Here is a 27,658-nt window from a genome sequence, read left to right on the forward strand (position 1 = left end):
GGTGTTTCCTTTTCCCAATAAAATGCACTTTTATTTCTAGAATTTGGGAATCAATGGTTTTAAAGAATATTTAATTAAAACTAAAAGTATATTGATAAAAATTAGGGGAAACTTTGCCAATTGAGTATTGTTTCCTTACGTATTTAGTTCCCTGAAGCCACCTGAAGAAGGAATTCAGAACTCAGAATCACCCACTTATATGTTTTCTGCTAGCAATATTAAACATGTTAGGTGGTAAGAATAGGCAATACAAACATTGGCAGAGCTTTTATACACATTCTAAAACTTGTTGGTTTTCCAGGTATCTTATTTTGTTTAATATTATGTAGAAATGGCTGAGTTCCATTTTCTTTATTTTGAAGAAGGTGGCCCAGCCAGGAAACAGTGCTATGTACATTTCTTCATAACAGAATTAGGAAAGAATGAATATATTGTCTTACGAAATTGGACTTTCCAAGGAGTTAATCCTACTTTGATTAAGAACCACTATCCTGTTGGTAAAGGGACATGGCAGGTTTTGAATTGGTCTTCCTAATGTCTTGGCTGGGGGAAAAAAATGAAACTTAATTTTAGTCAGGGCATTAGATCAAGAAATATATGTTTTCTTAAAAGGAATTGTTCTTAACTAGATGGAGTAGTATGTACCTAGTATGTTTACACTATCATCTTGCATAGTAGAAACCCAATTTTTCCAGATAAATAATAAAACAAGAAATGTGTACTTGAATTATATGGATAAAATAGTTTATATTTACGTGTCTAACTAACCTCCTCTTCCTCTGCAGCTACTGATCTTCTTTTGGCTTGGAATCCAATTTGTCTGGGTTTGATCGAAGGAATTATTGGCAAAATTCAGCTTCATACAGGTATGGACAATAAAATATTTCTACAGTCTACAGCCTACAGAAATAGTTAAAATAATACTGTTATGCCTATTGGGTTAGGAAACTCCACTCTAAAATTACCTATGACTGACAAAATATATCTGATCTTTGCCAATGCTTCTATCAATATAATGTGTCACTTTTCTGTTGAATTAATAAAGAATTGGAAAGGAAATGGCTGTTCAAAACTATGTTATAGTTCTTGATGAATTGTGTTTTTGTGATTTATCAAATGACATTAGGAAAGAAAAATATACACATATGAATGAAAATATATACACGTTCACAAATGTATTATGGAAGTTTGAAAAGGTTTAAGTTCAGTCATTAGTAATTTATGTATAATATATTAGTAATATGTGGCTGTAAAATATTAATGAGAATTCTTGTCACTGTAAATTTGGTTGGAATTATAAATAAATGCTGAATTGAAAATTCTGGAAGAAACATAGAAATTTCACCAATATTATATGAAAAAGCAGCTTTTTGAAGAGCCAATTACCGTATTAATTGATCTCTACAAAGCATTTAAAAAAGATGCCTTACAAAACATGTTGTTATGAATATAGTACTTTTTTTCAGAGCTTTGAAGGGTGTTCCTGGCTTTCTTCTCTGTGTTTATATACACATTCTTTGCTATTTAATCATATCAGAAGTGCCTGGGTATGCACATACATGCAGAGGTGCTTTGGGGACAACTTTTGAAACTCTGGTATGATACTCCAAAGGATAACAATTGCTTTTATGCTCTGAAGAAAGGTGCTTCATTTATGCTAGCATGCTTTGTGTATCACTTTTTCCCAAATGATTTGCACAATCCAAGTTACTACAAATTATTAAAGATTTACTTCTCTTAAGTGGTTTCATGTGCTTTATGTTACTGTAAAAGCTAGACAAGTTGTCTATGGTAGTAGCCCCATACCTTTTGTGCACCAGGAACCGGTTCCATGGAACAAGGTTTTTGTGTTGAACGGAGGGGTTGTGGTTTCGCATGCGGCCTGCATTTCGTGGATGGGGCTTCACTTGTTTGTACGACCTGGTTTCTGGCATTCTGCATTCCGGACCAGGACCAATCTATGGACTGAGGGATGGGGACCCCTGGTCTGAGAAGATTCTCAATCATGAAAGTCATGGTTGTCCCAAAGTTGGGACAAAAGGCAACTGAAAAGAAAGTCAGGTGAAAAATGGTCCCAAAACATTCTGAAAAATGCCCACAAAACAGGCTGTTCTTTGGACTGTTTTCCAGGCCCAAATCAGCCCCAAAATGGCCTGAAAACAGCCAAAAAAACCCAGCTTCTCTTCCCAGCAGCTTTCCCAGTCTAGCTTGGTGCATTCTCTGTCTCTCTCTGTCTCTGTCTCTCTCTCTCCCTCTCCCTCTCTCTCACACTCACACACACACACTCTCCCCCCCCCCCGGATTTCCTCCCCAACCCTGCCTGTCCCACCCACAAAAGTGACGTAGAGTTGCCCATGCCCACTCAGTGACATGACTCCCAAGCCATGCCCACTCAGCAGATAACCGGTTGTTAAAAATTTGGAACCACTGGACATACTGCTGAAAAATAGAATAGTATTGTGTGCACACCTTAAATATTTCATAAGTGTGGTCAGCCTGTTTTAGATTCTCTTGGCTTGTCCCATGACTTTATTTACCTTATTTTAAAATAATACTTAGGCAAGCAATATCTCTTGTGAATTGTTTGTGATGATTACTACAGATCGGTTAATACAATTACCTTATTTTTCAGAGTATAAGACAGAGAGTATAAAAATGAGGGTGAAAATCTGGGTGCGTCTTATACACCGAATACAGCACTTTTGGCCTACCAAACCCCGTCCCATGCATCCCTTTTTTTTTGCAAAAATTGATGCACAGAGAGTTTGGGAAGCCTGCAAATTGCTCCTGGGGGCCAGGGAGGGCAAACCCTTTTTTTTAAAAAAAAAAAATCTCTTCAAAAACCTGGTGCATCTTATAGTCTGAAAAATACGGTATTTCTCACAAACCAAATAGAAGCATAAAATTCAAGCTAATTTCAAATTAAAAAATAGTCTACACATTTTACTTTCATTTGTCTGGCTTGTTCCAGTATTTTGAAAGAAAGCTAGGTATGAGAAACTACCATATGCTGTATTTGTCATAATATGCTACTTAAAGATGCAGCAAACTAGATTTTATTCTAGAACTTGAAACCTATACATAGATTTTATAGTTTGCATTTTATGTCCATAAAGTACTGATTACTAATATTGATGCTATGAGGAAATAAGTTTCAATGAAACCTGAATGTTGGTGTCTCAGTAGCATTTTACAAAGGTATATACTTGGGAACAAGCTTTCATTGATAATTGGTTTCAGTCCCTCCTTTATCCTGTTAGAAAGCTATAAGGAAAGTAAGTATAGTGGATTGTACCTAGAGAATCAATACATGAATTTAAGTACTCCCCCCTTTTTTGGAAGTGTTTGTGTGAGGCAACCCGCCCCCCTTTCGCAATCTAGTCCAATGTTTCTACTGTATCCTGCAAAAATCTAATGGGATGGTAAACTATTTCTTAGAGATAATAGAGCCTGTTTCAGAAAATGCAACAGGGAGCTACTGTGGACTGTTTTTGTAAGTCTATTTTGCAGATATAGCTCAGTTCTCTGTGGCCTTAAACTGAGCAAGCTGTACTTTGTGAATGTTTCCTCTGACAGTTATGGGTGGAAAATCTATCCCATTGCTGTTTCTTCATCCTCTTTCTGAAAAAAAGCTAAGAGGATAGTGTTACTTCATTTAGAATTTTAGAAAAGCAAAGAATTGATGCTACTATTTTTCCGTTCTCATTCATAAGAAATTAAAGGAAGAAGGGAAACTTTATTTTTAGATATGTTTATTGTAGCAAAGAAGTTGGTTGATTAAGGGTCAGTCAGAATCCCCAGGAATTCCTGCCAATGGAAAAGTAGGACTGTAGTTGAGGGATAACATTGGGTATTTTGCAAAGGAAGAATGGTGTTACACTATTTTATAGGGAAGTAAATGAGAATTCTATGGGATAGTCCAAAATATTCCTTGATATTTTAAGGATTTATTACGAAAATGTAATTTAGAGTTTGAAGCTCATTCTAGCAGCAGAAATGGAATTTTGTAGTTGTTGTGTGTATATGGTTTAAAATAGTTCCTCAGAAATTCAGTTTTATTAATTTTTGCATATTTATGGGTTTAATTATTTTGCTGTAAAAACAAGTAATGTATTCAACTGAGAGACTGTTTTTCAAATAATTTACCTTCAAAATCAAACAAAAATTAAATACCTCACAAGTACAATAACATAGTCACATATTTTTGAATATATGAAGTTTTGAATATTTTAAATATAGTAAATTTATTTATAATGAATAAATAATAGCCTGGGTACTATCGTATTCTAAATCTGTTTGAACAAATTACTTCTGAAAATATATTCATATCCCTGTTTTTCCCTTCCTCTCTACAGGCAGATTAATAGAAGGGACTGCATTGTGATTGGATACAAAGAGTATTTAGTTGGAACATTAGAGATAAAAAGGGTTTTCATTTTTTTTTTGGCAGCAAAATTGTTTTCTAGATGCTGCAGATAAAATACAAAAACCAATTGTCAACACCGTCATTGAACCGTGTATATAAACAATTGCAGCATTAGTAACAGCTTGCTTCATCTTGCCTGGTATGGGGTTTGCTCCTGTTGTTGAAAGATGGGCATGTATTCTGGCTATTAGTCAAAATAAGAGAAATATCCACTGTGTTTTGAGGTGGGTGGAGCCGTAAATTTGCTTGTTTCTTCCTGGCTGTAAATACTGCTTTCTCCCAGACCCAGCATCATCCATGATTATGAGGAATACTTTCATTTACATTTGAATGATTGTAACAAGGTCTAAAACAGAAGAAACAGGAGACATGTTTGAAGATCATCTCATGAATGGTTCCATTGTTCTTTTAAGATCTTCAGATACTTAAGGGAAAGCCTGAACGAAGTGGTCAACTCAACTCAACGCGAGACAACAGATAGATTAGTAGACTTGTTTTAATGTAACTTGTGCCACTCAAGTTGGATCTTTCTTTTATTTGTGCAATGACCTATTTTTTTTTAAAAAAATCTTGCTTATGCTTTATAATATATTTTTAATCAGATAAGCATACTTGCCCAATAGAAAATTAGATATTTTTTTTACCCTCAAGAGAAAAAAAAACTTAATTTAACATGGTCTTCTCAAAATAGGCAAGTAAATAATAAAAAAGACAGAAAATCCTTTGAAATACCTATGTATTCAATCTGGTATGAAAACTTGGAGATCTTACCCTTCCAATTAATCTCTGCATGTATGGCCATGAGGCTGTACACACCCACATACACCCACACCTGGCCTGAAACTCTAGAAGAAAATAGGGCCACAACAACAGCAAAATGAAATGGATATTTATTCATCAAAATATATATATATATATATATATATATATATATATATATATATATATATATATATATATATATATATATATATATATATATATATATATATATATATATATATATATATATATATATATATATATATATAAATAAAAATGGCTGTATGTGTGTGTTCCAGCATAACTCAGGAACGCCTCGAGCAATTTTAACCAAACATGGTACTCAGGAACGCCTCGAGCAATTTTAACCAAACATGATGTCTTACCCTGTGGAGAAAAAAATATTGTGTAAGACACCCCTAACACTCTCCGGGGTATGTGTTTTGTTAAGATACAGCCTGTTGTTCCATTCTACTGTACAGCGCAGTGGAGTTGCCATGGTAATGGCTTCATAGTACTCCGTAATGGGGAAAATCCAAGATTAGAAATAACATTTGGTCTGGACATTTTCCCCTATAAATAAATACCTGGGCAAGTTGCCTATAAACATGAAATGATAAAAATAATTGATCTTTCTTCCTCTCGCCAAATAAAACAATCATTCTCTTTTCTCACACACAAACCACTGTCATAAAGGAAAACATGTATAGAAACACCTCATCTTTTCTTCAAGTGAAATTAGTTATGAAACAACATTACGTAAGTGGAAGTCTGTTTGCATGATTGCATTTTCTTCACCTCACAGGAACTGCAAAGAATATTCTTCTCCCAATCCTAACAACGATTTTGAGAACATATAGGCTGGTTGATAGATTGTGATGTCATAAAGCATTTGAAAAGACATAAACACCTGGGGAATTATTCCTTTTGTGGATGGAAGAGTTCTTTTCATCCGTGAAAGACCCTGAGATTAAGTTGCTTCCTTTTGAAAGATGTGATGGAACTATTTGTACCAATTCCCTCTTCAGCCCCATGCCATTTTCCAATTTGTTGTTGTTGTTTTTTGAAACAGCTTGTCACAGGCTATAAGAAGCTTAAAGGGCAAGGGGGCAAAGGGGAATTACTTTTCCTGAAGATTTTTTTTTCTTTTGCTGTTAGAGCATCTCTTAAGTGGAGTTGTACAGTTGTAACTATGGATATACGCTATTTGAGATTTTTAAGTCTTATTTAGTTCAGCAATGAAACAAACAGATGCATTAGTTCTCCTTCAGCTACAAAAATAAAGTCACTATTGATGCCGACCAATGGAAACTAATATTAGCATAAACATTATCCTTTAGGTACAGTGTATTTGGTTCCACCACAAAATCGCGGAGGACAAAATTGCGCTCGACGAAAGCGCGCATTTGACGTCATCACAGCGCGACGAAAACATCGCGCTGTGATCGAAAAATGTAAAAATAAAGCTAAAACCTTACCCTAACCCTCCCAAACCTAACCCTAAACCTAACTCTAAACCTAACCCTTAACCTAACCCTAAATCTAACCCTAAACCTAACCGTTAACGTAATGCTAAACCTAACGCTAACCCTTAACCTAACGCTAACGCTCTAACCCTAACCCTAACCCTTAACCTAATCCTAACCCTAACCCTAAACCTAACCCTTACCTTTATGTGAATCGGCTTGGTTTAATTTTAATTTTATTTCAATTTTTAATTTTTTTCGTCGCGCTGTGATGACGTCACATGCGCGCTTTCGTCGAGCGCGATTTTGTCCTCCGCGCTTTTGACGGGTCACGGTGTATTTTACTGTTCTGTAAATGAAGTTGTAATTACACGAATTACCTATTCCGATTCTGGTTTTGGGTTTTATTACAATGATAGCACGCTATTGTATCATTCCCTTTGAAAGTATTTGTAAAAAAGTAAGCTGGAAGCATTAAATTTGAATCTTCAGAACATGTTTAATGCGTGCATTCTCATTAAATGTTATATAGTCTTCATAAGGACTGAAAAACATTCTGCAAAAATCATCAAAATATAGATTTTTGTTATTGTGTCTCTGATTTAGTGGGATATTCAAGGTAAGTAACAGTGTTTAAGATGCAGACCATAAACTAAAACATAACTGGAATCAGCAATAACAGCTTGTGGCAAAAGGACTATAGATAATGTTAGTCAGATGTGGCTCTCCTGAGAGTGTATGCTGCAGGCCTAGAGATTTTGCAGTAACTCTGATTTTGCATTTCAATAAAAAATCCCCCTACTTGGTAAATACATTACTATTTATTGGATTTAAATCCCATTTGTTTTGGGGGCTCAAATCAGTGCTACTCATTTTATCATAGCCTGGGTTAAGAATGATTGGGCCAAAGCTTCCCAAAAAGTAACAATGCCCCATATGATTCATAGTCTAACATATTAACTTGATTAATAAGTTATTTAATAGCATTGTAAACCAGATTATATATGCCGTGCAGTGGTGGGTTTCAAAAATTGTTCGAACCTACTCTGTGGGTGTGGCCTCCTTTGTGGGAGTGGCTTGCCACCCATGTGACCGGATGGGAGTGGCTTGCTGCCCATGTGATTGGATATGAAATTATGAATTAGTACTTAGGTCGGTCCAAGTAGCTATTCAGAAACTGTGGCATTGAAGCATGCAGGTCTTAAAGCTGTCAAGTTACAAGATCCTTGCACCCCTAACCCTTTAGAAAAAAAAAAACTAGGGGTCTTCAAACCTGACTTCATCTCCCAGAATTCCTCCTCCAGTCATGTTGGCTCAGAAACTCTGGCATTGAAGCATGCAAGTCAGTGGTGGGTTTCAAAAAATTTTGGAACCTCTTCTGTAGGTGTGGCCTGCTTTCCGGGTCCACTGGTGGAACCTCTTCTAACCGGTTTGGTAGATTTGACGAACCGGTTCTACCGAATAGGTGCGAACTGGTAGGAACCCACCTCTGATGCCGTGTTAGCATGGTTAGGCAAGTGGCAGGGCACAGGAAGAATAATTAGGATGAACTTAAATTAAAACTGAAAAATTTAAACTGTAAAAATGTATTTTTTTTATTTTAACCACCATGTTCATTATTAGAAAAATACCAAAAATCCTCTCTGTCTTGGGAAGGGACAGATGATGGTTTGTTCTAGTGGAAGAAAAATAATATCCCCCCCCCCCCCAGTTTTTCCAGCCCTGGGGTTCTGTAACCCTAATTCCATATTGAGAAGAGGCTTTTCCACTTAAGTGTTAGACTGTAATTTTGTCAGCCTGATGGAGAGAATATATACATTTAAAGGTTGCTATTCACCCGGTAAAAATTATAATTAAAATTTTCTTTCCAAACAAATAGATTTGTATTTCTTACAGATTTGCCTTGGTGGCTGCTTTTAATTCGCCAAAAAGTAGTAGTTGGCAAGCTTCCAGGAGATCATGATGTATGTAAAATCACAAAAATTGTTGCAATACCACTTTCTGAAGCAGAACCTCAGGATCTGGACTTGGAGGTAAGAGGGAATCCCAGCAATTCATAAAATGAATGCTCTAACCAATTTAACATGATTGGAATGATATTTAAGTGGAAATGAAACTTACATGATCAAATCAGGCAGCCATGCTGAATAACAATTTTTAGGTAAACATTTATTATGTGATCATTAACATCAAGGTTGATTTCCATCCTTCTGAGGTCGGTAAAATGAGGACCCAGCTTGTTGGGGGCAATAGGCTGTTTTGTAAACCACTTAGAAAGGGCTGTAAAGTCCAGTGAAGTGGTATATAAGTCTAAGTGCTATTGCTATTATTTGACCCAAAGGATAGCTGAACAGTAAATGGATGTAAACATTTCTTATCAAACATTTGGAACCATCTTTCCATCTCTCAAATGCTGTCTTTTACCGTACAGTTTATTTACTCCATTTATATCTTGTTGCTTCTCTACAGTCATTTGCATTGTATCAGATATCTTTTTAATGAGATGTCTCTGCTGTGATTAGATATACAAATGACAATTAGTTTTGCCAAAAATCTTACTACAACTGACTTGTTAATTAAATCTTTGACAGTGGCCTTTCTCAAGGTTAGACCTTAGATGGGGTAGAAAAAGCTTTTCAAAATGTAGAACTTTCTAATTTTTAGCAGATACTAGATAATTCTTCAGTGATAGGTAGAATGAATTCTATACAACTTTTCCAGGTTTTTTAGCTGTTTATTTTCCTTGTTTTATTGTAAGTATACAGAATATGAAGGGTAGTAGTATATGTTCAATAAATAAATATATTAAAAATGTATTTGATATCATGTTAGCTTTTATTTAATGTTCTTAAAAGAATATTAATCAGTGAATTCATGTTTTATATAACTAAATTCATTAAGCGTCTTCTTAACAAAATGTATTGCTTTACAGCCCTGTAAAAAACATCATTTTGGAATATACAAAACAGAAAAAATTACACAGTCTCCAGATGATTCTAAATTTCTGCTGAGAACCTTCACTCAGATAAAAACAAATGTTTCCTCTTCTAATAAAAAGAAGGTGAGAATTATTTTTAGATTTTAAAGAATTTTGGATGGTAGACACTTTAAACACTGCTCACCTATTTATTTAATTTTGTACTTTTCCTCCAAAGAGTTGATTAACAAAGTCACAAATGTTTAAACATATTTCTAATTCACTTGTTTTGGTTAAACTTCTTGATTAAATTTCCCCTTTCACCTTGTCTTCCACTGTTTGTTCTGCTGCCTTTTTTTCCTGTTATAGTTCTGAACTTTGCTAAAATTCCCACAAGCATAATCAAGAGCACAGATCAATTGTTTATTTCCTATTTTCATTCTGCTTAGATACAGTCGACCAAACTTTACTACTTGAAGCCCTTTAGGCCTTTATATGATTTGACTGGTTCCATATTCCCATTTGTCAGATTCAGTACTAATAGTCCCTTTACTTTGTTCTTTCTCTCTTCTTGGGCCCCCAAATATATGTATTTACTGTTCTCACTTGGAATTTTGTGGGCACTGTCTTTCAGTATTTTATGTGAGTTTGAAACTCTGCTCTATTCCTGATAATTTCTAACTGGACAATTGTATAAGCTCTAATTATATATTTCAGATTACTACTTGGCTATGTTATCACCATTTCAACCAATATGTTCTATACTCCTTCTAATCTCTCTTCTAAAGTTCTTCTCCAAATATGCCCCTGTCTGCCTGCATCTGTTTTCCCCATGAAAGAATCCCTAGGAACACTTTAAACAATTTATTGTTCTTATCAGTTACAAAGCCTTGGATTCATTTGCCTTTTTGTTTCCTACATTCAGTTTGTGATTGACTCCACTATGTTACTGTTGAACTTTGCAACAATGTTTAGTTTCTCTCCCCCCCCCCCCCAACCGCCCTCTCCGTTCATAGTCAAATCTCAGAAATTTCAGCTTTCTATTTGATTTTCTACAGTTATATTTTTGTCTTCTTGTGTCTGGCTACAATTGTATGCTGATATTCATATGGTCATTCATGCTGATATCAACAGTAATCTCAGTATTGTTTTCCCCCCCCTCTGTTTTAAGATACAGATTAAATTTATTATCCTTAATTGCTAATAGGTTATTATCCCATGAATTTCCAGCTTTGCAACTGAATCATGCTTTTCTCATAAATGGCTATATTTTGTCTTTTTAAAATAGCTGTATTTGCTGTCATGCCCTGTATTTGCTGTCAGAATGCCCTGGTGATTGTCTGTTTTTTTTTTTAACTTAAAGGAGGTCAGTCCACATGAAAAAGAAATTAAAAATATAATTCCCTCCTGATTGTGTTTAGGAACTGAAATATAGTGCAGTACAGAATATGATAACATTTACTACTTTATGTTTCAAATGAAATTAGTCTGATTCTGCACTACCAACTAGTGTTTCATACATTAAACCTCCTTATTCTGAAAAAATATATATATAGAATTTCAGGATACTAGTTTCTAGATGATGAACAGCAAGGGCAATAAAGGACATCCTACAATTATCTGGAGCCTCTTGTGCAATAAAAGATGTTGATCCTTTGCTGCTGATGTGGAACCAAAAGCAATATTGAAAATGCAGTGAGGGAAAGGGTGAAAATCAAATACTAAAACTATTACTGCATAGTAGATTATTAGTAACATCAATTCCCATTCAACATATTCCCTACTAAAGCATATAACAAAAACAAAATGTCTGAGTACTAGAGAGAGAAAAAATACAACTCGTGATACAAATGCTTCGATATGCACATCAGTAAATATTAAATATGGTACCACATTAATAACCATGGTCTATAGAGCATATAAGAATGTAGACTAATATGTTATTTTGAAACACACATGGGTTTAAATCAAAGTTGCAATGCCTCCATTATTGTAATTCCTCCATAAATACATTTTTCAACAGAAATTTATACGCTGTAGTTGCTTTGAATTGTTTCCATTAATGCTGATTCAGAAAATGTTTAATGCAATATTAGCATACATCTTACATTTATGTGGGACTTCCCTTGAAATGCATTCAGCAGCTTGAAATGGTACAAAGTACGGCAGCACAATTAGTCTTTGTGGCCCAAGGAGTGACCCAAGTTACACCACTGTTTTGCGAGCTGCCAGTTTGCTTCCGGGTGCAAAGATATTGGTTATGATCTTCAAAACTCTACATAGGATAGATCCAGATTACTTGATGAACCATTTTGCCCTTCTAAGACAAGCCCATTGGTCAAGGAACTCCAACTGATGGGATCCAGGAGAATGGGATCTCTGCTGTAGCCTTCTGGAACATTCTGCCCTCCGGGATGAGGTTTGCCCTCACCCTCCTATTTTTCCTCAAGGTCCTGAAGACCTGATCCCACCTCTCCCCTGCACTTCTTGTTCTCCCCTGCTCATCTTTTTAATTTCATATTAATGTACTTCCATTATTTACCGTTTTATTCCTTTGCTATTGTTGTTTACATTTTTAATTACCCCCCCCCCCATTTTGTTGCATCCAGAAAAGTCCCATGGCAAGATGGAAATTAAACAAATAAGTAAATAATTAAATACCAACCTCACGAGTGGACTTAATGGATCATGTCTTCATTTATGAAGTCTATCAATTATTAATTGCTGTATTTTGAAGCAAATAGATTTTGTGGTTCAGGAGACGAAATTATATTTACAATTGACAACTTTTGAAGTGCTTTATTTATGAATGGCCATTTGCAGTAAGCATCTAGAAAGATTGTCTTTTGAAGTTGTGTATACAGGATTTAAAGCTTATGAGCAGTACTTTTAAAAAAATAGGAGATGTGATGCCCTCTTTCTTTCATCAAATAAAAATAGTACCTTTTACATTTTTTTTATTTAGGACATTGTTGGAATATGTTTGAGTAACATTACGTAATATATAGAACTAGTACAATCCTACCCTGTTTCCCTGAAAATAATCCCTCCCCGGATGATAAGCCCTCCCCAAAAGACCCTGTCTTTATTTTCGGGAAACACGGTATCTAATGAAGATTCTGTGCAGTCTTTCCTCCTGTGGCTCTAGATGTTTCTTCATACTATTCTTGGTCATAAATTTTGTAGGTAACTTTACTTGAAGTGCTATTTCTCAGCCTTGTAGAATATAATAAATAGCAGCATATTTTATATTGGAAACGTATCTGCGAAGTTGCAATTCTCACTGTATTTGTTTGAAAAGATATAATCTATGAAGGGTTTATAATTCTTTTATTTAAACAATAAATGGTTGATGGTACATTATGGAAAATCATGTTTAGGTTACTGACAGGTATCTAACTCACTGTACTGAAACAGAACATTCTGCCCTTTTTTAGGTTAAAGAAAGTAAAGAGAAAGAAAGACTGGAGAGGCGTCTATTGGAAGAACTGTTCAAAATGTTTATGGATGCTGATTCTTTTTATTATAGTGTGACCTATGACTTAACAAACTGTGTACAAAGGCAAAGTGCATGTGAGAAGACTAACTTGCCTCTCTGGAAAAAGGTAATAATAGGTCTCTTGAAAGATTAGCCATAGATACATATGGGCATATATTTAAAGGAAAGAAACAGGGTTTCCTTATCTTTCTCAAATGAAGTTCTTTTTCCTGGATTGTTTTGATCAATATAAATCAGTGGTTCCCAAAGTGGGCGGTACCGCCCCCTGGGGGGCGGTGGGATGACTTAGGGGGGGCACAAAAAGGGCGAGGAAAAAAAGATTGTGTATTGTGTTGGCTGCAGAGGGCGTTGCCCCTAGGTTGGTAGCTTCCCCTTAGCTAATTCTCAGATGGACAGGAGAAACTTGCCAAGCAGAAGATTGACTTTTTAAAGCCCATCGGCGTGGGCAGGATGAAATTACCCAAACAAACCTGGAAATAGCTGTGGATTTCCCTTTAAGCAACGTCACCACCCTCCCCTCCAATCACCGCCTTCCTCCCAGGAGAGGGGCATGCACTGCTTCAATTGCCCACACCCCCCCCAACACCGCCGGCGTCTTAACTGACCGGCTTGGCTTGTGAAAAGGGTTTTTTTTTAAACGGTCGTTGGGCGGAGAGATCGTGCACGGTGTTAGGGGGAAAAAGACCCCCACCAATCAAATTCTAGTTGAGCTTGCGAGAGAGCTCTTTGCCACTGGTTTAAAAAAACGTCACATATTTCGTGCCATCCTTTTCCTTTGCATGGAGACGCTGCTGGGTAAAAGTAACTGGGGGGAGAGGGTGATGAGCGGAAGTGCGGTCGCTCCCTTTTGGTGATGTGGATTTTGGTTAGGGAGGTTTGGATTACCAGCAGGAGGGAGCTCGCATTGCAATCTTCCGTTTCTAGCCTTGAAATATGGGTGTTGTTAAACTCACGGGAGCTCCCAAACTTGGCAACTTTAAGACTTGTGGACTTCAACTCCCACAATTATCCAGCCAGCATAGCTGGGAGTTGAAGTCCATAGCTGTCTGGAGAATTCTGGGAGTTGAAGTCCACAGGTCTTAAAGTTGCCAAATTTGAAGACCTCTGGTATAGCTTCTGCTTGAGCAGGGGGCTGGACCAGAAGACCTCCAACGTCCCTTCCAGCTCATTTATTCTAATCTAAAGCTTATAAAAGCTCCACTCAATGCTGGTTGCGGGTGGATTTTCTTTTAAGATGTGTTTAGTTTTTGAAATATCCCCATTCCCATCCTCTCTCCTTGTGGAATTACTGGTTTTGAATAGTTGGTTAGGCGAGCAGAAGTTTAGCCATTGAAACCATGTAAGCATTTAAAGGCAGAATGTCTGTGTCGTGCAAAATAATTGGCAATCTGAAGGAGATAAGATTATATTGTATGCTTTTGTATGTGTGGATATGTGCACACATAATTTTTGCAGCAGGGTTAACAATGACCAGAGCACCTCTTGGTTAGCATAGCCAATAAGAAACTTGGCTAATAATATTAAGGCAAGTATGAGCAATTATCTGTCCATGGTTGCTTAAAAAAAATGACACAAGGGTTTCTTGCCATTTTTGGATGGGGACTGGATGAAAATAGTAATACAAATCTTAAAATTGAGATTTTTTTAAAAAAAAGGAAAAATACATTGTACTTCAGTTTTGCTTAGATGTGTGATGTAAGTCAACCGTTTTTGATATTTAGACCACCAAATCTTAAAGACTCTGCAGATGGTTTGGAAGAGGTTAGTAGCAAAGCTAGTGTTGATACTGTTGAAATTAATAAAACTGAAAATTACAATGATGTTATTGCAGGGATGTGACTATCCAGCTAAAGTTGTTTCTCTGACATTCTAAAACTTAGATGTCTGAGTGATATCAGGATCTTCTTTTGATGGAAATTCCAGATTGGGTGATAAATCCATTTTCAGATACTGAGGAAGATGGGGTAGTGGAGGAACAACTCATAGAGCTGCAAAATGACATTGAGCTGAAGCCAAAGTTTAAGAAATCGTACCAAGAGTTCTGGTTACAGAAAGAAATTTCTGATCGCTATCCTGCACTATTGACAGTGGTTAAAAAGCTCCTTGTTGCATTTCCAACATCATATTTGGTGGAACGTGGCTTCAGTGTGGTCAGCCAACTTCTCTCCAAGCAAAGAAATCGACTCCAGATTACTGAACGTGGTGATTTAAGACTCCTGTTAAGTGACTTAAAACCAGACATTGGAAAACTGGTATCACTTCATCAAACCCATCCGTCACATTAAGAATTTACTGAACAGTGAAGTAGTTACTAAATTTTACTGAGTTTACTAAGTTACTAGTTACTAAGGTTCTTGATAAATGACTATCAGACTTTGAAAACATGGTATCACTGGATCATGGTCAACAGTTTTGTTGAATTAACATTAACTAAAAAGTTTTTTAAATTGGATTTTGAATAAATGTGCAATTAATTGTTACAGTTTTGAGTTTTACTATTACTGTCTTTCTTCCGTCATGCAAACCGCCCAGTCACATGACCCCCCCAGCCACGCCCACAGAACCAGTAGTAAAAAAAATTGAATTCCACCACTGGGTGGGGGGCACTGAGGATCAGTTTGTAGCATCAAGGGGGCGGTGGACTGAAAAAGTTTGGGAACCACTGATATAAATTGTTCTGTAGTCTTCAAGATTTCACACTTTTCTGTAATATTTGTATACAAAAGGTTTATTTTTATGTGTTTCAGGTTGATGATAGATTCTTTTGGAATAAGCACATGATTGAAGATCTGATAAACCTTGGAGTAAGTAATATTCCATATACTTATGGTTCCTTGAATTAATCAGATAATGCTCTTTTCTTGATACCATTTAGTCTAAAGAGCTCATTAATGTTTCATGTAATTTATCCTAATTTTGTGTGACATGAAAATTTAGGTTTCTAATAGAGTTTCTATTTAAGTAACAAGTGGAATTGTTACTGACTTAAAATGACTTTTCCATCTGTAATATCATACATTCCTCCATGATTCCAGCTTTCTCAGATATGTGATTTCTGATGGTCCCTGCTAGCTTCCCCACAAGGAAACTCAATGGGCAGGCTGGCAGGAAGTGGGAAGTTACTTTTGCTCCCATTGATTTTTTGCCCGCCCATGTTCATTGTTTTTTCTGTTTAAGTGAGGAAATACCTTTGAAACAATGACTCAATGGAACACAGGTTGTCTAGTGAATTACATAGGCCAAGGCCTGAGCAAAAAAGAAAATATTACAATAAAGCATAAAGTAGAGAAATTGTATAGTGTCTTAAGATGGGGATACACATACGGCAATGAAGAAAAGCTTTGGGAATATCTTCCAGATATATAAGCCGTAGAAATAAAGAATCTAACAATCACATATCAATCATGAAACACAATATATTTTTGTAAGAATTTTTTAAATTTTAAAAAATGTGAAAAGAGTATATTTTTTTCTTGGGTTTGTATTTGTATTTGTATTTATTAATGCTTATAGGCCGCCCTTTTCCCTGAGGGGACTCAGGGCGGCTTACATAAAATAAGGGGGGGGGGGTATACAGACAATAGACACAACAATACATAGAAGTAAAATAGTAAGCAACATTCATTCATCATTCGGGTGGGGACAGTTATCTTTGTCCCCAGGCCTGATGGGCTAGCCAGGTCTTAAGGGCTGTGCGGAAGGTCTGGACGGTGGTGAGGGTAAGAATCTTCACGGGGAGATCGTTCCAAAGGGTTGGAGCTACTACTGAAAAGGCTCTCCTCCGTGTAGTTGCCAGTCGGCACTGACTGGCAGATGGAATTCGGAGGAGGCCTAATCTATGTGATATAATTGGTCGCAGGGAGGTAATTGGCAGGAGGCAGTCTCTCAAGTACGCAGACCCACTACCATGAAGGGCTTTATGAGTGATAAGTAGCACCTTGAAGCGCACCTTCAAGGTTTGTCACCTTTCAACAAGTTATGCTACCTAGATTGGCAATAAGCATGTCATGAGTTTCTTGAAAGAGCTTTCCTAGCAGATAAATAATGAAGCTTGAACACACTGGCAGATATTCACCCCATTCAGATGGATTTATCTGCTGCTGGAAAAGTATTTCTTAGTTGCCTTTTGATCTAGATCAGTGTTTCTCAACCGTGGCGACTTTAAGTCCCGTGGACTTCAACTCCCAGAATCACCCAGCCAGCAGAGCTGGCTGGGGGATTCTGAGAGTTGAAGTCCACAGGACTTAAAGTCGCCAAGGTTGAGAAACACTGATCTAGATAACACTACAAAGGTGGCCTGCAACTAAGTATTTTAAAGCAAACTAAAAAAATCATCATTCAACTCAAGCTGGAAAAAGTAGATTAAAAAAACAAAGTTGATAACACTTTAAAATGACTTTGGGTAGAAATGTGCAGAACAAAAATATTTCTACAGTCCTTCTAAAATATAATTCATAAAACTATATGCAGCATGTTTTAAGTGACTCGGTTCTAGCTAACCTGTACTAGCAAAATCCTTTTGTAAAATAACAGTTTATGTGGTATCAAATGTGACTGTTGGGTGGAACAAAAGCAACAAGAGTGTCTTTACTCTCTTTCCTTGAAAGATAATCTGTTGAAAAGTATTTAGTTTCATTCTGTCTCTCTGTTGCCATCATTTGTTGTACAACCTTGGTTGGAAAAGGGATATTGAAGACTCATTATTAATCATCTAAGTTTTTCCTCTAAGTTTCTTTTAGAGGAAGATAAACTTCCAAATAACTCCTATTTATGACCCTGTAATCCTTTATAAACATTCATAATTCCCACTAAGCAGTTACTTGGTGTTTTCCATCTAATAGTCAGGTTCCGAAGGGTTAATGAAACAGCCAAACACAGAAACGGTTTGTAAATGCAGTTTGTATTCTTCCTTCGGCACGAGCTGACCAACAAAGCACTAAGGCAATGAATAAATTGTCAGAGGTGCCACCCTGTGCTTCCCACCACTTTTTATAACTACATTGATAATTAAGATAAGCTGCACCCTGTCCGTGCGCACACCCATCAACTTGTGACCCAGAGTGAAACCACCCGGGAATTAATCATGGATTCTTAGCAGGAGTTTCTTCAGCTTGTTTAGGTGGGACGGTGAGTCTTGGCAGCTGGCCCAGTCTTCTCCCCTCAGTGGCAGCTCCAGGCCTCTGAGCTGTCCGGAGCTGACACTAATTTTATTAGCTCATCTTGGTAAGGTTCAAATAGTCAGTAGTCCAAGTGTCCCTGAATTTATTTTGAATTGTCTATTGAATTTGTTTTCTTAATTTTTAATTGTTACTTTTAAGTTTAGCTATGTAGTAAAATTACTATTATTGTGTGCTAGAACTTCCTAATATATTAAATATAGTAATAAATGAAACTGTCCAGAGTCGCTGCAACAATAAGATTACATATAAATTAAATAAATAAATTAAATAACAGAGCAAAAAAAATGGCTTAGCTATTTTATTGTAATCTATAGTCAGATATTTATTAAACAAATTTAAAATTTAGAATAAGAACTTTGTATATTACTGTTGCAGCTATTTCCATTTACTTAAACTTTGGGTTCTATAAATTTCATGTACATATGTTTTAATATCCTGCAGCAACCTGAAGTGGACTTTTGGATTATCCCCATCATCCAGGGATTCGTGCAAATTGAAGAACTTGTAGTGAATTACAATGAAACAGCAGATGAGGAGAAAAGCAGCCCTGAAACGCCATCTCAGGAGCCTGTTTGCGTAGATTACATTCATCCAAGTTTCCTTGTGGCGCTTATCTCACGGAGAAGCCGTCACAGAGCGGGTAAGTTTACTCGGTATAGCCTAGAGCAGTGTTTCTCAACCTTGGCAGCTTGAAGATGTCCGGACTTCAACTCCCAGAATTCCCCAGCCAGCATTTGCTGGCTGGGGAATTCTGGGAGTTGAAGTCCGGACATCTTCAAGTTGCCAAGGTTGAGAAACACTGCTCTAGAGACCAAAAAGTTTTAGTGATCATTTTTTATGGAAACAAGTACTTAAATCCTATTTGCATTTCTATACAGAAATTAAAAGTCTCACTTAAGGCCATAAGAAGCACTTGAAAAATTAGACAAGACTTGACTTCTTTCAGACAATATCCCCTCCATTCAGAGAGCAGGACTTGTTTCCTTTCTTTGTGGGATGTGGGTAGAATGAAGGGGATGTCCATGCTAAGGATATTATATGCTTGCCTGTGTTGTAATGAATTTCACCAGTTAATTATGCAGTGTATGCATTGAAGTCATATGGAAACTGTTTGAATCTCATGATTGAGAGACCGCCTGCTGCCAATTACCTCCCACAGACCCATTAGATCTCACAGGGTTGGCCTCCTCCGGGTGCCATCTACCAGCCAATGCCACCTGGCTACTACCCGGGGGAGGGCCTTCTCTGTGGCAGCTCTGGCCCTCTGGAATGAACTCCCCGCAGGGATTCGGACCCTCACCTCTCTCCAGGCCTTCTGAAAAGCCAGCAGCTTTGCCGGCAGGCCTGGGGGTGATGAGTTCCCTCCCCTCTCGACATGTATGGCTGTGCGACTGTTGTCTACTTTTATTATTTGTATTTTGTCTTTTATGTTCCCCTTTTTCCCCCCCACAAATTGTTCGCCGCCCTGAGTCCTCCCGGAGAAGGGCGGCATACAAATAATAAAATACAAATACAAATACAAATGATCATATTGGGTGTGGAGTTCCTTGAGCTGTATCATCTCATAAATGCTAATATTTTTGAGAGACTTTGACGAGGAATTTTATGAAAGACTTTTGGAAATGCAATATTAAGTAGCTAGAGTGCTAAATGAACAAATGTTATATGAGAAATTAACATGCGTGTTCAATCTTTTTTCTGAAATTCTTTGCTTTTCTCCCTAGGGATGCGTTACAAACGAAGAGGAGTGGATAAAAATGGGAATGTAGCAAATTATGTAGAGACGGAACAGTTGATCCATGTTCATAATCACACTCTATCTTTTGTTCAGACAAGAGGCTCTGTGCCTGTTTTCTGGAGTCAGGTTGGTTATAGATACAACCCACGGCCACGTCTTGATAAGTGTAAGTATTTATATATAATACAGTTACAATATTATTCAATCCTTTTTCAAATTAATGTGGTAACTTTTATCTTTGACAACTTTTCTGTTTACTGTATTTTTCGGAGTATAAGATGCTCCGAAGTATAAGACGCACCTAGCTTTTGGGGAAGAAAACAAGGGACAAATATCTGCCTATTGCCTCCTAGCAATTTGCCTCCTTGCAACAAACAGCAAACAGTACATGCAATATACACTGTTTCTATGCTTGTACAGATGCTGTTAAAATTGATGTGCTTTCTGGAAGTATAAGTTATTCTCTGCTATTTAAAAGAAGATACAATAGTACTGCGCCTCTTCAGATCAAGCATTTATTTTAAAAAGCTTCATTTTGTTAAACTCTCTAGAACAATAATAAAGCAGTATTTAAAAAATAAAGTCTAATAATTTGAACGTTCTATAGGCATTCATAGTTATTGACTTACCTCCTTGCAGCAAACAGCCTGATTAGCACAAGAAAAAAAATCTGCCTCCCAGCAATTTTCCTAGTGGGGCAAGTAGCAGGTTTCACTTTCCGTTTCTCCCGATCATCAGCTGTTTCAGGCTGCAGGATTGCTATAGCCTATTGCAGCCTCTGCAAGCCCCCCCCCCTTTGCTGTAAGGAGGTAAATTGCTGGGAGGCAGACGCCAAAGGGTTGGGGCCGATGGGTGGGGCTACATTCATTGTATAAGACACACCCAAGTTTTCACTCTCTTTTAGGGGGAAAAGGTGCGTCTTATACTCCGAAAAATACGGTATGTCTCCCTAATATATTTAGGATGTCATTGTCATCTTCATGGTTATTTTTATATCAATGTAGTACATGTTAAATAAATATTTTCTTGGTTTTTTTAATTAAAAAAGCCAACGGTATTTGATAGAAATACTATAACCTGAATTTGAATTTAGTTGAATGTTTTACAAATATTTAACTTTATTTTCTCTAGCAAATTCTTAGAATGACATGGTATTCCAAGTAAATGTGCATCTTATGTATGTTTATATGTGTATCCATAGGTGTACATATATGTAGGTTTCGTGTTTTTCTAGAGAAGTAACAACTACTTAACATAGTCATATCTTCTGGTGGTTTTCTTTCCTTTCTGACAGGATATGAATAGGGTTAAAAGGCATTATTTTGGTACTACATTGTCTTCACCCACTTTTGCCAGAAAATCCCTATTGAGCAATTTACTGGATATAACCTGTCCCTTCCTCATTCCTCAAACAAGCAGCAGTTAAAACGGAAAGGAAAAGAAAGAAAACTGGTAGTTCCTTAAGCGCTGATTTTCAGAAAACCTTACCTCTGCTCATTCTGACTTTCAGACTCTGCTGTTATCCTCTTTTCCAATACCCATCTTCTGTCCCCAAACCTTTGCAACTTTGCAACTTTAATAAGATTTGTATGCCGCCCACTCCCTAGGGACTCTTGAGTGGCTGCCCAGCATGCTATATCCATTTCTTCAATCTGATTCAACAGCCAGTTTGGTATAGTAGTAAAGGCAACAGTCTAGAAAGAGGGGAATTTTTTGAGCAGCCCAAAGTTACCAATGAGCTCACATGACTTAGGGTGGACTTGTGTTTCTCCATTCCTAGTATAAAGATACAGCTGGGATTACTGGTTACTCAGTTAATCTGAACTACAAGAAGACCTACGCTTGTTGTCTTGATTTTATTTGACATGCTATTCTTGATATGTTATAAAGAGTCACCTTAAATAGGCTATTAGTGTGAGTTCATGCAGTATATCTTAATACAGTTAAATCTGAAATTGAAATTTGATGGTTGCCTGAAAATATTGGGACACAGCAGCAGCCATGAGGTGACCACGCTCGCCGCCCCCTGCACCTCAAAAATAATAAGACCTCCCCAAAAATAAGGCCGTTTTTTGGGGGGAGGGGGTTAAAAGAAAATTTTCGGGAAAACACAGTATTGCATTATCATCCTCTTTTCCATAAATTACAACTTTTAGAATAATTACTAAATTCTTGCATGAAGGCCATTTGAAGATCTTATTTATTTGTTTTAATCTCAAGTAACTTTTGGTGGATAGAAATACAGTCAACCCCCCACAAAAATAAATTGATAATTGGCAGCCAAAATAAAAACAACAATAACAAAATCAATTATAAGTAGACATATAGTACAAATATTTCAATAAAATTAATATAATTCCAAGACTGGGAACCCAGCCATTTCTTCAGGGCCTTGTGAAAGGCCAACAGGTTTTAACAAATGTTAAAATATATAAGTCCTTGCTGAGATTAATTTTTTAAAAATGTTCTTGTGTATTACAAAGATGAAATTGCAGATTTGTCTTAGAGGATTAGATGTAGTGATTTAATAAATCTGATTTTTGCTAACCAACTGGTGGTGAAGATGGATTTTATCCATCTTTACCATCAGTTGGAGGAGCCAACGTCGCTACGAGATGGACGTGCGATCTCAATGCTCTGAGATCACTGCCGAAACTTTTATCACTGGGTGGTCCAATCCCGCAGAAATGGCGAACAGGAAGAATACATCCTGCTGATCTCAGGGACACCGTAAACTCCCTGATCGACCCAGGAGAAGTTCTTCTAGCTGGCGATAAAAGCACAGCCCCTAGGCTGATGAAGTTGGGACGGCTCTGAACGGAAGGAAACAGAAACAGAAAGTGTTTACAGCTGGTGAGGAATTTTTACCGTTTTAAAAGAGACTGCCTACAAAAACTTAAAATGAAATTAAATCTGAGAACAGAAGAAATAAGCGGCGGAATTAAGCTTTGAATGGTTTGGTCAGTGTGTTATCTTGCTCTTAAATGCTATTTTTATGGATGGAATTTATGCAAGCCTTTTAAAACGAATGGATTAAGTTTTCTTCTTGTATCTTTTTTTAATTATTATTTTTGCAACCTATGGACTAAAATTCCCCTTCCTTATTACTCTGTGTGTTTTCCCTCTTTTTCTCCTCTATTTTACTCAAGAATTTTATTTTTATTTTTTTTACTTGGAATATAAAAAAAGAAAAGAAAAGAAGAAAACAAAGAGAATTCTAACAATAGAGGGAAAGTTAGTGCTGCTGCTTGGAGGCTGGAGTCTTGTGTATTGGGAACAAAGCACTTTTACTTTCCTCACTGAACAGTCTGGCTTGTTAATTCAAAGTCTCACAGTTTGTTTATAGAGAGTGATAAGAACCAAAGGAAGAATTGTTTACACAGGTGTCCTTTTGAACTATATCTCTAACCAGAGAAAGTGAAAAGAAGATTTTACTGTGAATTTATGTTTAATCTTGTAAAAATCCTTCAAGCCAGAGCAGCAGTAGTTGTCAGCTGGAAATTATGACACAACTTCAACAGCAGAAAGAAGCTTTAGGTTTGCAAAAGATAATGTTTGAAATTCAGAAATTATTAAACACATTTGAGAGGATGGAGAAGAAGTTGGAAAACCTAGGGCATCTAACAGTAAAATTTGATGAAGAAGTTGGAGATGTTTATCAAGTGGAAAAAGTGGAAGTTAGAGTCCTAAAAACCGAAGAGAAAAATGATCACAAAGAAATCAAATCCGCTGATATCTATGGTGACTGGTTTGTGTCTGGGAATGGAAAAAGTGGAATACGGAAAGAGGAATTAAATAGAGGGGCACTCTATCCCAGATGGCAAGATACAGAAGAAGAAAAAACAAAAGAATTTATGGATTTAAAGAGAGAAATTTTATTAGCAACATCTTTGATAACACCACTGATAAAAATAAGCTGATCAAGGAAACAGAAGAAGGGCATCGAAATTACATGAAAGACTCAATTGGAGACACAACTATCGTCCTGTCTCCAACCTCCCCTTTATTGGGAAGGTTGTTGAGAAGGTGGTGGCCTTCCAGCTTCAACGGGCCTTGGAGGAAGCTAGCTATCTTGACCCCTTCCAGTCCGGCTTCAGACCTGGTTACAGCACAGAAACCGCTTTGGTCGCATTGACCGATGATCTCTGGAGGGCCAGAGATGGAGGCCATCCGTCCATCCTGGTTCTCCTTGACCTCTCAGCGGCGTTCGATACCATCGACCATGGTATCCTTCTGCGACGACTGCGGGAGGTGGGGGTGGGAGGCACTGTTTTGCAGTGGTTCTCCTCTTACCTCTCGGACAGGTCGCAGTCGGTGTTGGTCGGGGGGCAGAGATCGTCCCTGAGACCCCTAACATATGGGGTGCCGCAGGGTTCGGTCTTATCCCCCCTACTATTTAACATATACATGAAACCGCTGGGCGAGATCATTCGGAGGCACGGGATAAAATACCACCAATACGCGGACGATACACAATTGTATCTGTCCGCCCCGTGCCAACTCAATGAAGCGGTGGACGTGATGAGCCAGGGCCTTGAGGCCGTTAAGAGCTGGATGAGCGCTAACAAACTGGTACTCAACCCGGACAAGACCGAGTGGCTGTTGTGCTTCCCTCCCAATAATTTGGCTGACATTCCAACACTCAGGCTGGGGGGTCAAATTTTATACCCCTCAGACAGGGTCCGTAACTTAGGAGTCCTCCTGGATTCACAGCTGACTTTCGACCATCAGCTGTCGGCTGTGACCAGGGGGGCATTTGCCCAGGTTCGCCTGGTCCGACAGTTGCGGCCCTACCTGAACCGGGAGGCTCTCGCAACAGTCACTCGAGCCCTTGTGATCTCTAGGCTGGAATACTGCAATGGGCTCTACATGGGGTTGCCCTTGAAGAGCATCCGGAGACTGCAGTTAGTCCAGAATGCAGCCGCGCGAGTGATAGTGGGCGCACCGCGGTTCGCCCACATTACACCCATCCTCCGCAAGCTGCACTGGCTACCTGTCGGTCTCCGGGTGCGCTTCAGGGTACTGATGACCACCTTTAAAGCACTCCATGGTAGTGGATCTGGATACTTGAGAGACCGCCTTCTGCCGATTACCTCCCTCCGACCGATTAGATCACACAGGCTGGGCCTCCTCCGGATTCCATCCGCCAGTCAATGTCGACTGGCGACTACACGGAGGAGAGCCTTTTCTGTTGCAGCTCCGACCCTGTGGAACGACCTCCCCGTCGAGATTCGTACCCTCACCACCATCCAGACCTTCCGCACAGCCCTCAAGACCTGGCTCTCCCAGCAGGCCTGGGGATAGGTTCCAATTTACCCGCCCGAGTGTTGACTGTTGAATGCATGTTGTGGTTTTACCATTTTATTTTTGGTCACTTATTGTTTGTCCCTTGTTGCTGCACACCCTTCCTTTATGATGTAAGCCGCCCTGAGTCCCCTCAGGGAGAAGGGCGGCCTATAAGTCTTAATAAAATGACTCAAAAAAAAAAAATGACTCAATAAGCAATGGGTTGCAAAGAGGAGTCCATGCAAATTTGATTAAGGAGATGATTAGATGACTGATACCACAAATGGCAGAAGACGTGAGATTGTTTTGCTACTGGAAAGATACAGGTAGATAGATGAAAGTGTATAATTTAAAACTAGTTAAATTTAGTGAAATTTAGTGACAATAGATATGGTTAAATAAACAACTGATAATGATAATGTATACATATGTATTGATATGACAAGTAGTATTTGTATATGAATATTGAATGGTACCTATGAAAGGAAGATTAGAAATTATTTGGTTATATATAAAGGTTACTACAAAAGAACTAAGTTGAATTTAGCTACGTTTTGATTTTTTTGGGGGGGGAAATGCTATGATAATGGATAGAGTTAAATGAAGGAGGGATAATGATAACAATGTATATATATATGTATAGGTACAACATAAGGAAATTGGATGTAAATTGTAAACAGTGATTTGGAAAGGAGGATTAGAAATTTTTGTTACTAAATAATATTGATGTTTAGTCAGAATAGGCCATAAGGATATAGTGTTATTGGAGGATATTAGAAATAACAAATGAAATGCCAGTATGTGGTCAGGTTTTAAATCTTGGTACATTTTATGATGAAGGATGTTTAAACAATTATAGCGAAATGAAAATGGAGGTATGATGATGGTAATATGTATAAAAATATCTGATTTAAAATACTTGAGTTAATATGAATTTTGTGACGACAGTGGAAGAGACGCACGAAAGCTTTTTGTAACCAACTGATACACTTTCTACAGCATGTAAAGAAGGAGGATTCTTTGTGTTGTGTTTGTTTTGAAAATTTAAAATAAAAAAACTTTTAATAAAAAAAAAGATGGATTTTATCGAGTGTTTGAAAGGGACCAACGTAATAATGGAAGACCTTTCATGGTTCTCCAATGATGGCAGGACATTCTTTCTGGTCTCTGAAGAAAAAGACGTTTCTCCAAATATTTTCTATCTCTAACATTAATGGTATATAATCAAACACAGCCCCATCAGTGTCATTTTTGGGGTGTAAGATTGAGGGAGCAAACATTTGGAAATTTTGCTTTGGGGAGATAGGTGAAGTTAAGTGCCAAAATGGCTGCTTTAGGTTCTTCAAATGTTTAAGGCAATTCTTTCACTCCTTAAACTCTGAAACTGCTTTCCCAAATATGTCCTAGTCCTGTCCAGTTTTTAAATTGTGGTTGTTGATATACCTGTGCCATGAAAACCTCTTGAAAGGATGATATTTGTGGGACAGTATTGTAGTGGGTCAGAGGACCACATCAACTTGCCAGTCTCCTGGGCTGCTGCTGAGGTCTCTTTCTGCTACTAATTTTTTTAAAAGAAAAATTGCTTTACTATAATGTAGTTATTTTGCTGAATTTTGGCAGTATGTGAGTGTTGTAAAGTGATTTGGCAGTTGTAATTGATGTATTCAACTGGCATGCTGCCTCATAGTCTCCTAAAAACTTATACACACAGACCAACATTAAAAAAAAAACTGCAGTTAAAAATGTGTAGCTACAAAAAGATTTTCCATTATTTATTTGTGACATACATTTCTTAATAATTATTTCTAAATATTATTGCACTGAATTCTAGAATCTATAATAATTCTTTAAAATACCTTAATTACATCTCTAATTCAGTCCAGTGATATGCTGTTCCAATCTAATATTGCTGCTTTTCATGGAAACATCTCAAAGGAGCAATCAACCAATATACCTTTCTTTTGTAGGTGAGAAGGAAACCGTTACTTACTTCTGTGCACATTTTGAAGAACAATTAAACATTTATAAAAAACAGGTAGGCTTCACCATCTTATAAGATCTAATGGAAACTCCTGGTGATTTTGCAATTTTATACAGTACAGGTAGTCCTCAGCTTACAATTGTTCATTTAACAATGGTTCAAAGTTCCAGTTGTCTCAAAAAAGTGACTTACAACCTGTCTTTCAAGTTACAAATGTCGCACCACCTCGATGCTTACTTGATCATAATTTAGGTGCTTGGCAACTAGCTAGCATTTATGAAAGCTGCAGAGTCTTCCAATCTCATGATTGTGATTTGCGGCTTTCTGAGTTGGCTTCCAATAAGCACAGTCAGTTCGGGAAGATGAAGTCACTTAATGCCAGTGTGATTAGGGTAATGATAGC

At 37.4% G+C, this 27,658-nt stretch overlaps 1 protein-coding gene across 1 annotated transcript in view; it reads left to right on the forward strand.

Moving 5' to 3' along the window:
• Window positions 1-27,658, forward strand: part of INPP5F (inositol polyphosphate-5-phosphatase F) — a 59,134-nt gene that overhangs the window by 13,107 nt on the left and 18,369 nt on the right. The window contains exons 2-9 of the mRNA XM_087725902.1: window positions 786-866; window positions 8,551-8,687; window positions 9,587-9,715; window positions 13,009-13,176; window positions 15,818-15,874; window positions 18,692-18,890; window positions 19,975-20,154; window positions 27,242-27,309. Of these exons, the coding sequence (XP_087582028.1) occupies window positions 786-866; window positions 8,551-8,687; window positions 9,587-9,715; window positions 13,009-13,176; window positions 15,818-15,874; window positions 18,692-18,890; window positions 19,975-20,154; window positions 27,242-27,309 (1,019 nt within the window). The remainder of the gene's footprint in view (window positions 1-785; window positions 867-8,550; window positions 8,688-9,586; window positions 9,716-13,008; window positions 13,177-15,817; window positions 15,875-18,691; window positions 18,891-19,974; window positions 20,155-27,241; window positions 27,310-27,658) is intronic.

Source organism: Thamnophis sirtalis, unplaced genomic scaffold (genome assembly GCF_051295495.1).
Source record: "Thamnophis sirtalis isolate CommonGarterSnake01/CBP01778 unplaced genomic scaffold, rThaSir2_p1.2 scaffold_11, whole genome shotgun sequence".
NCBI classification, from domain to species: domain Eukaryota; kingdom Metazoa; phylum Chordata; class Lepidosauria; order Squamata; family Natricidae; genus Thamnophis; species Thamnophis sirtalis.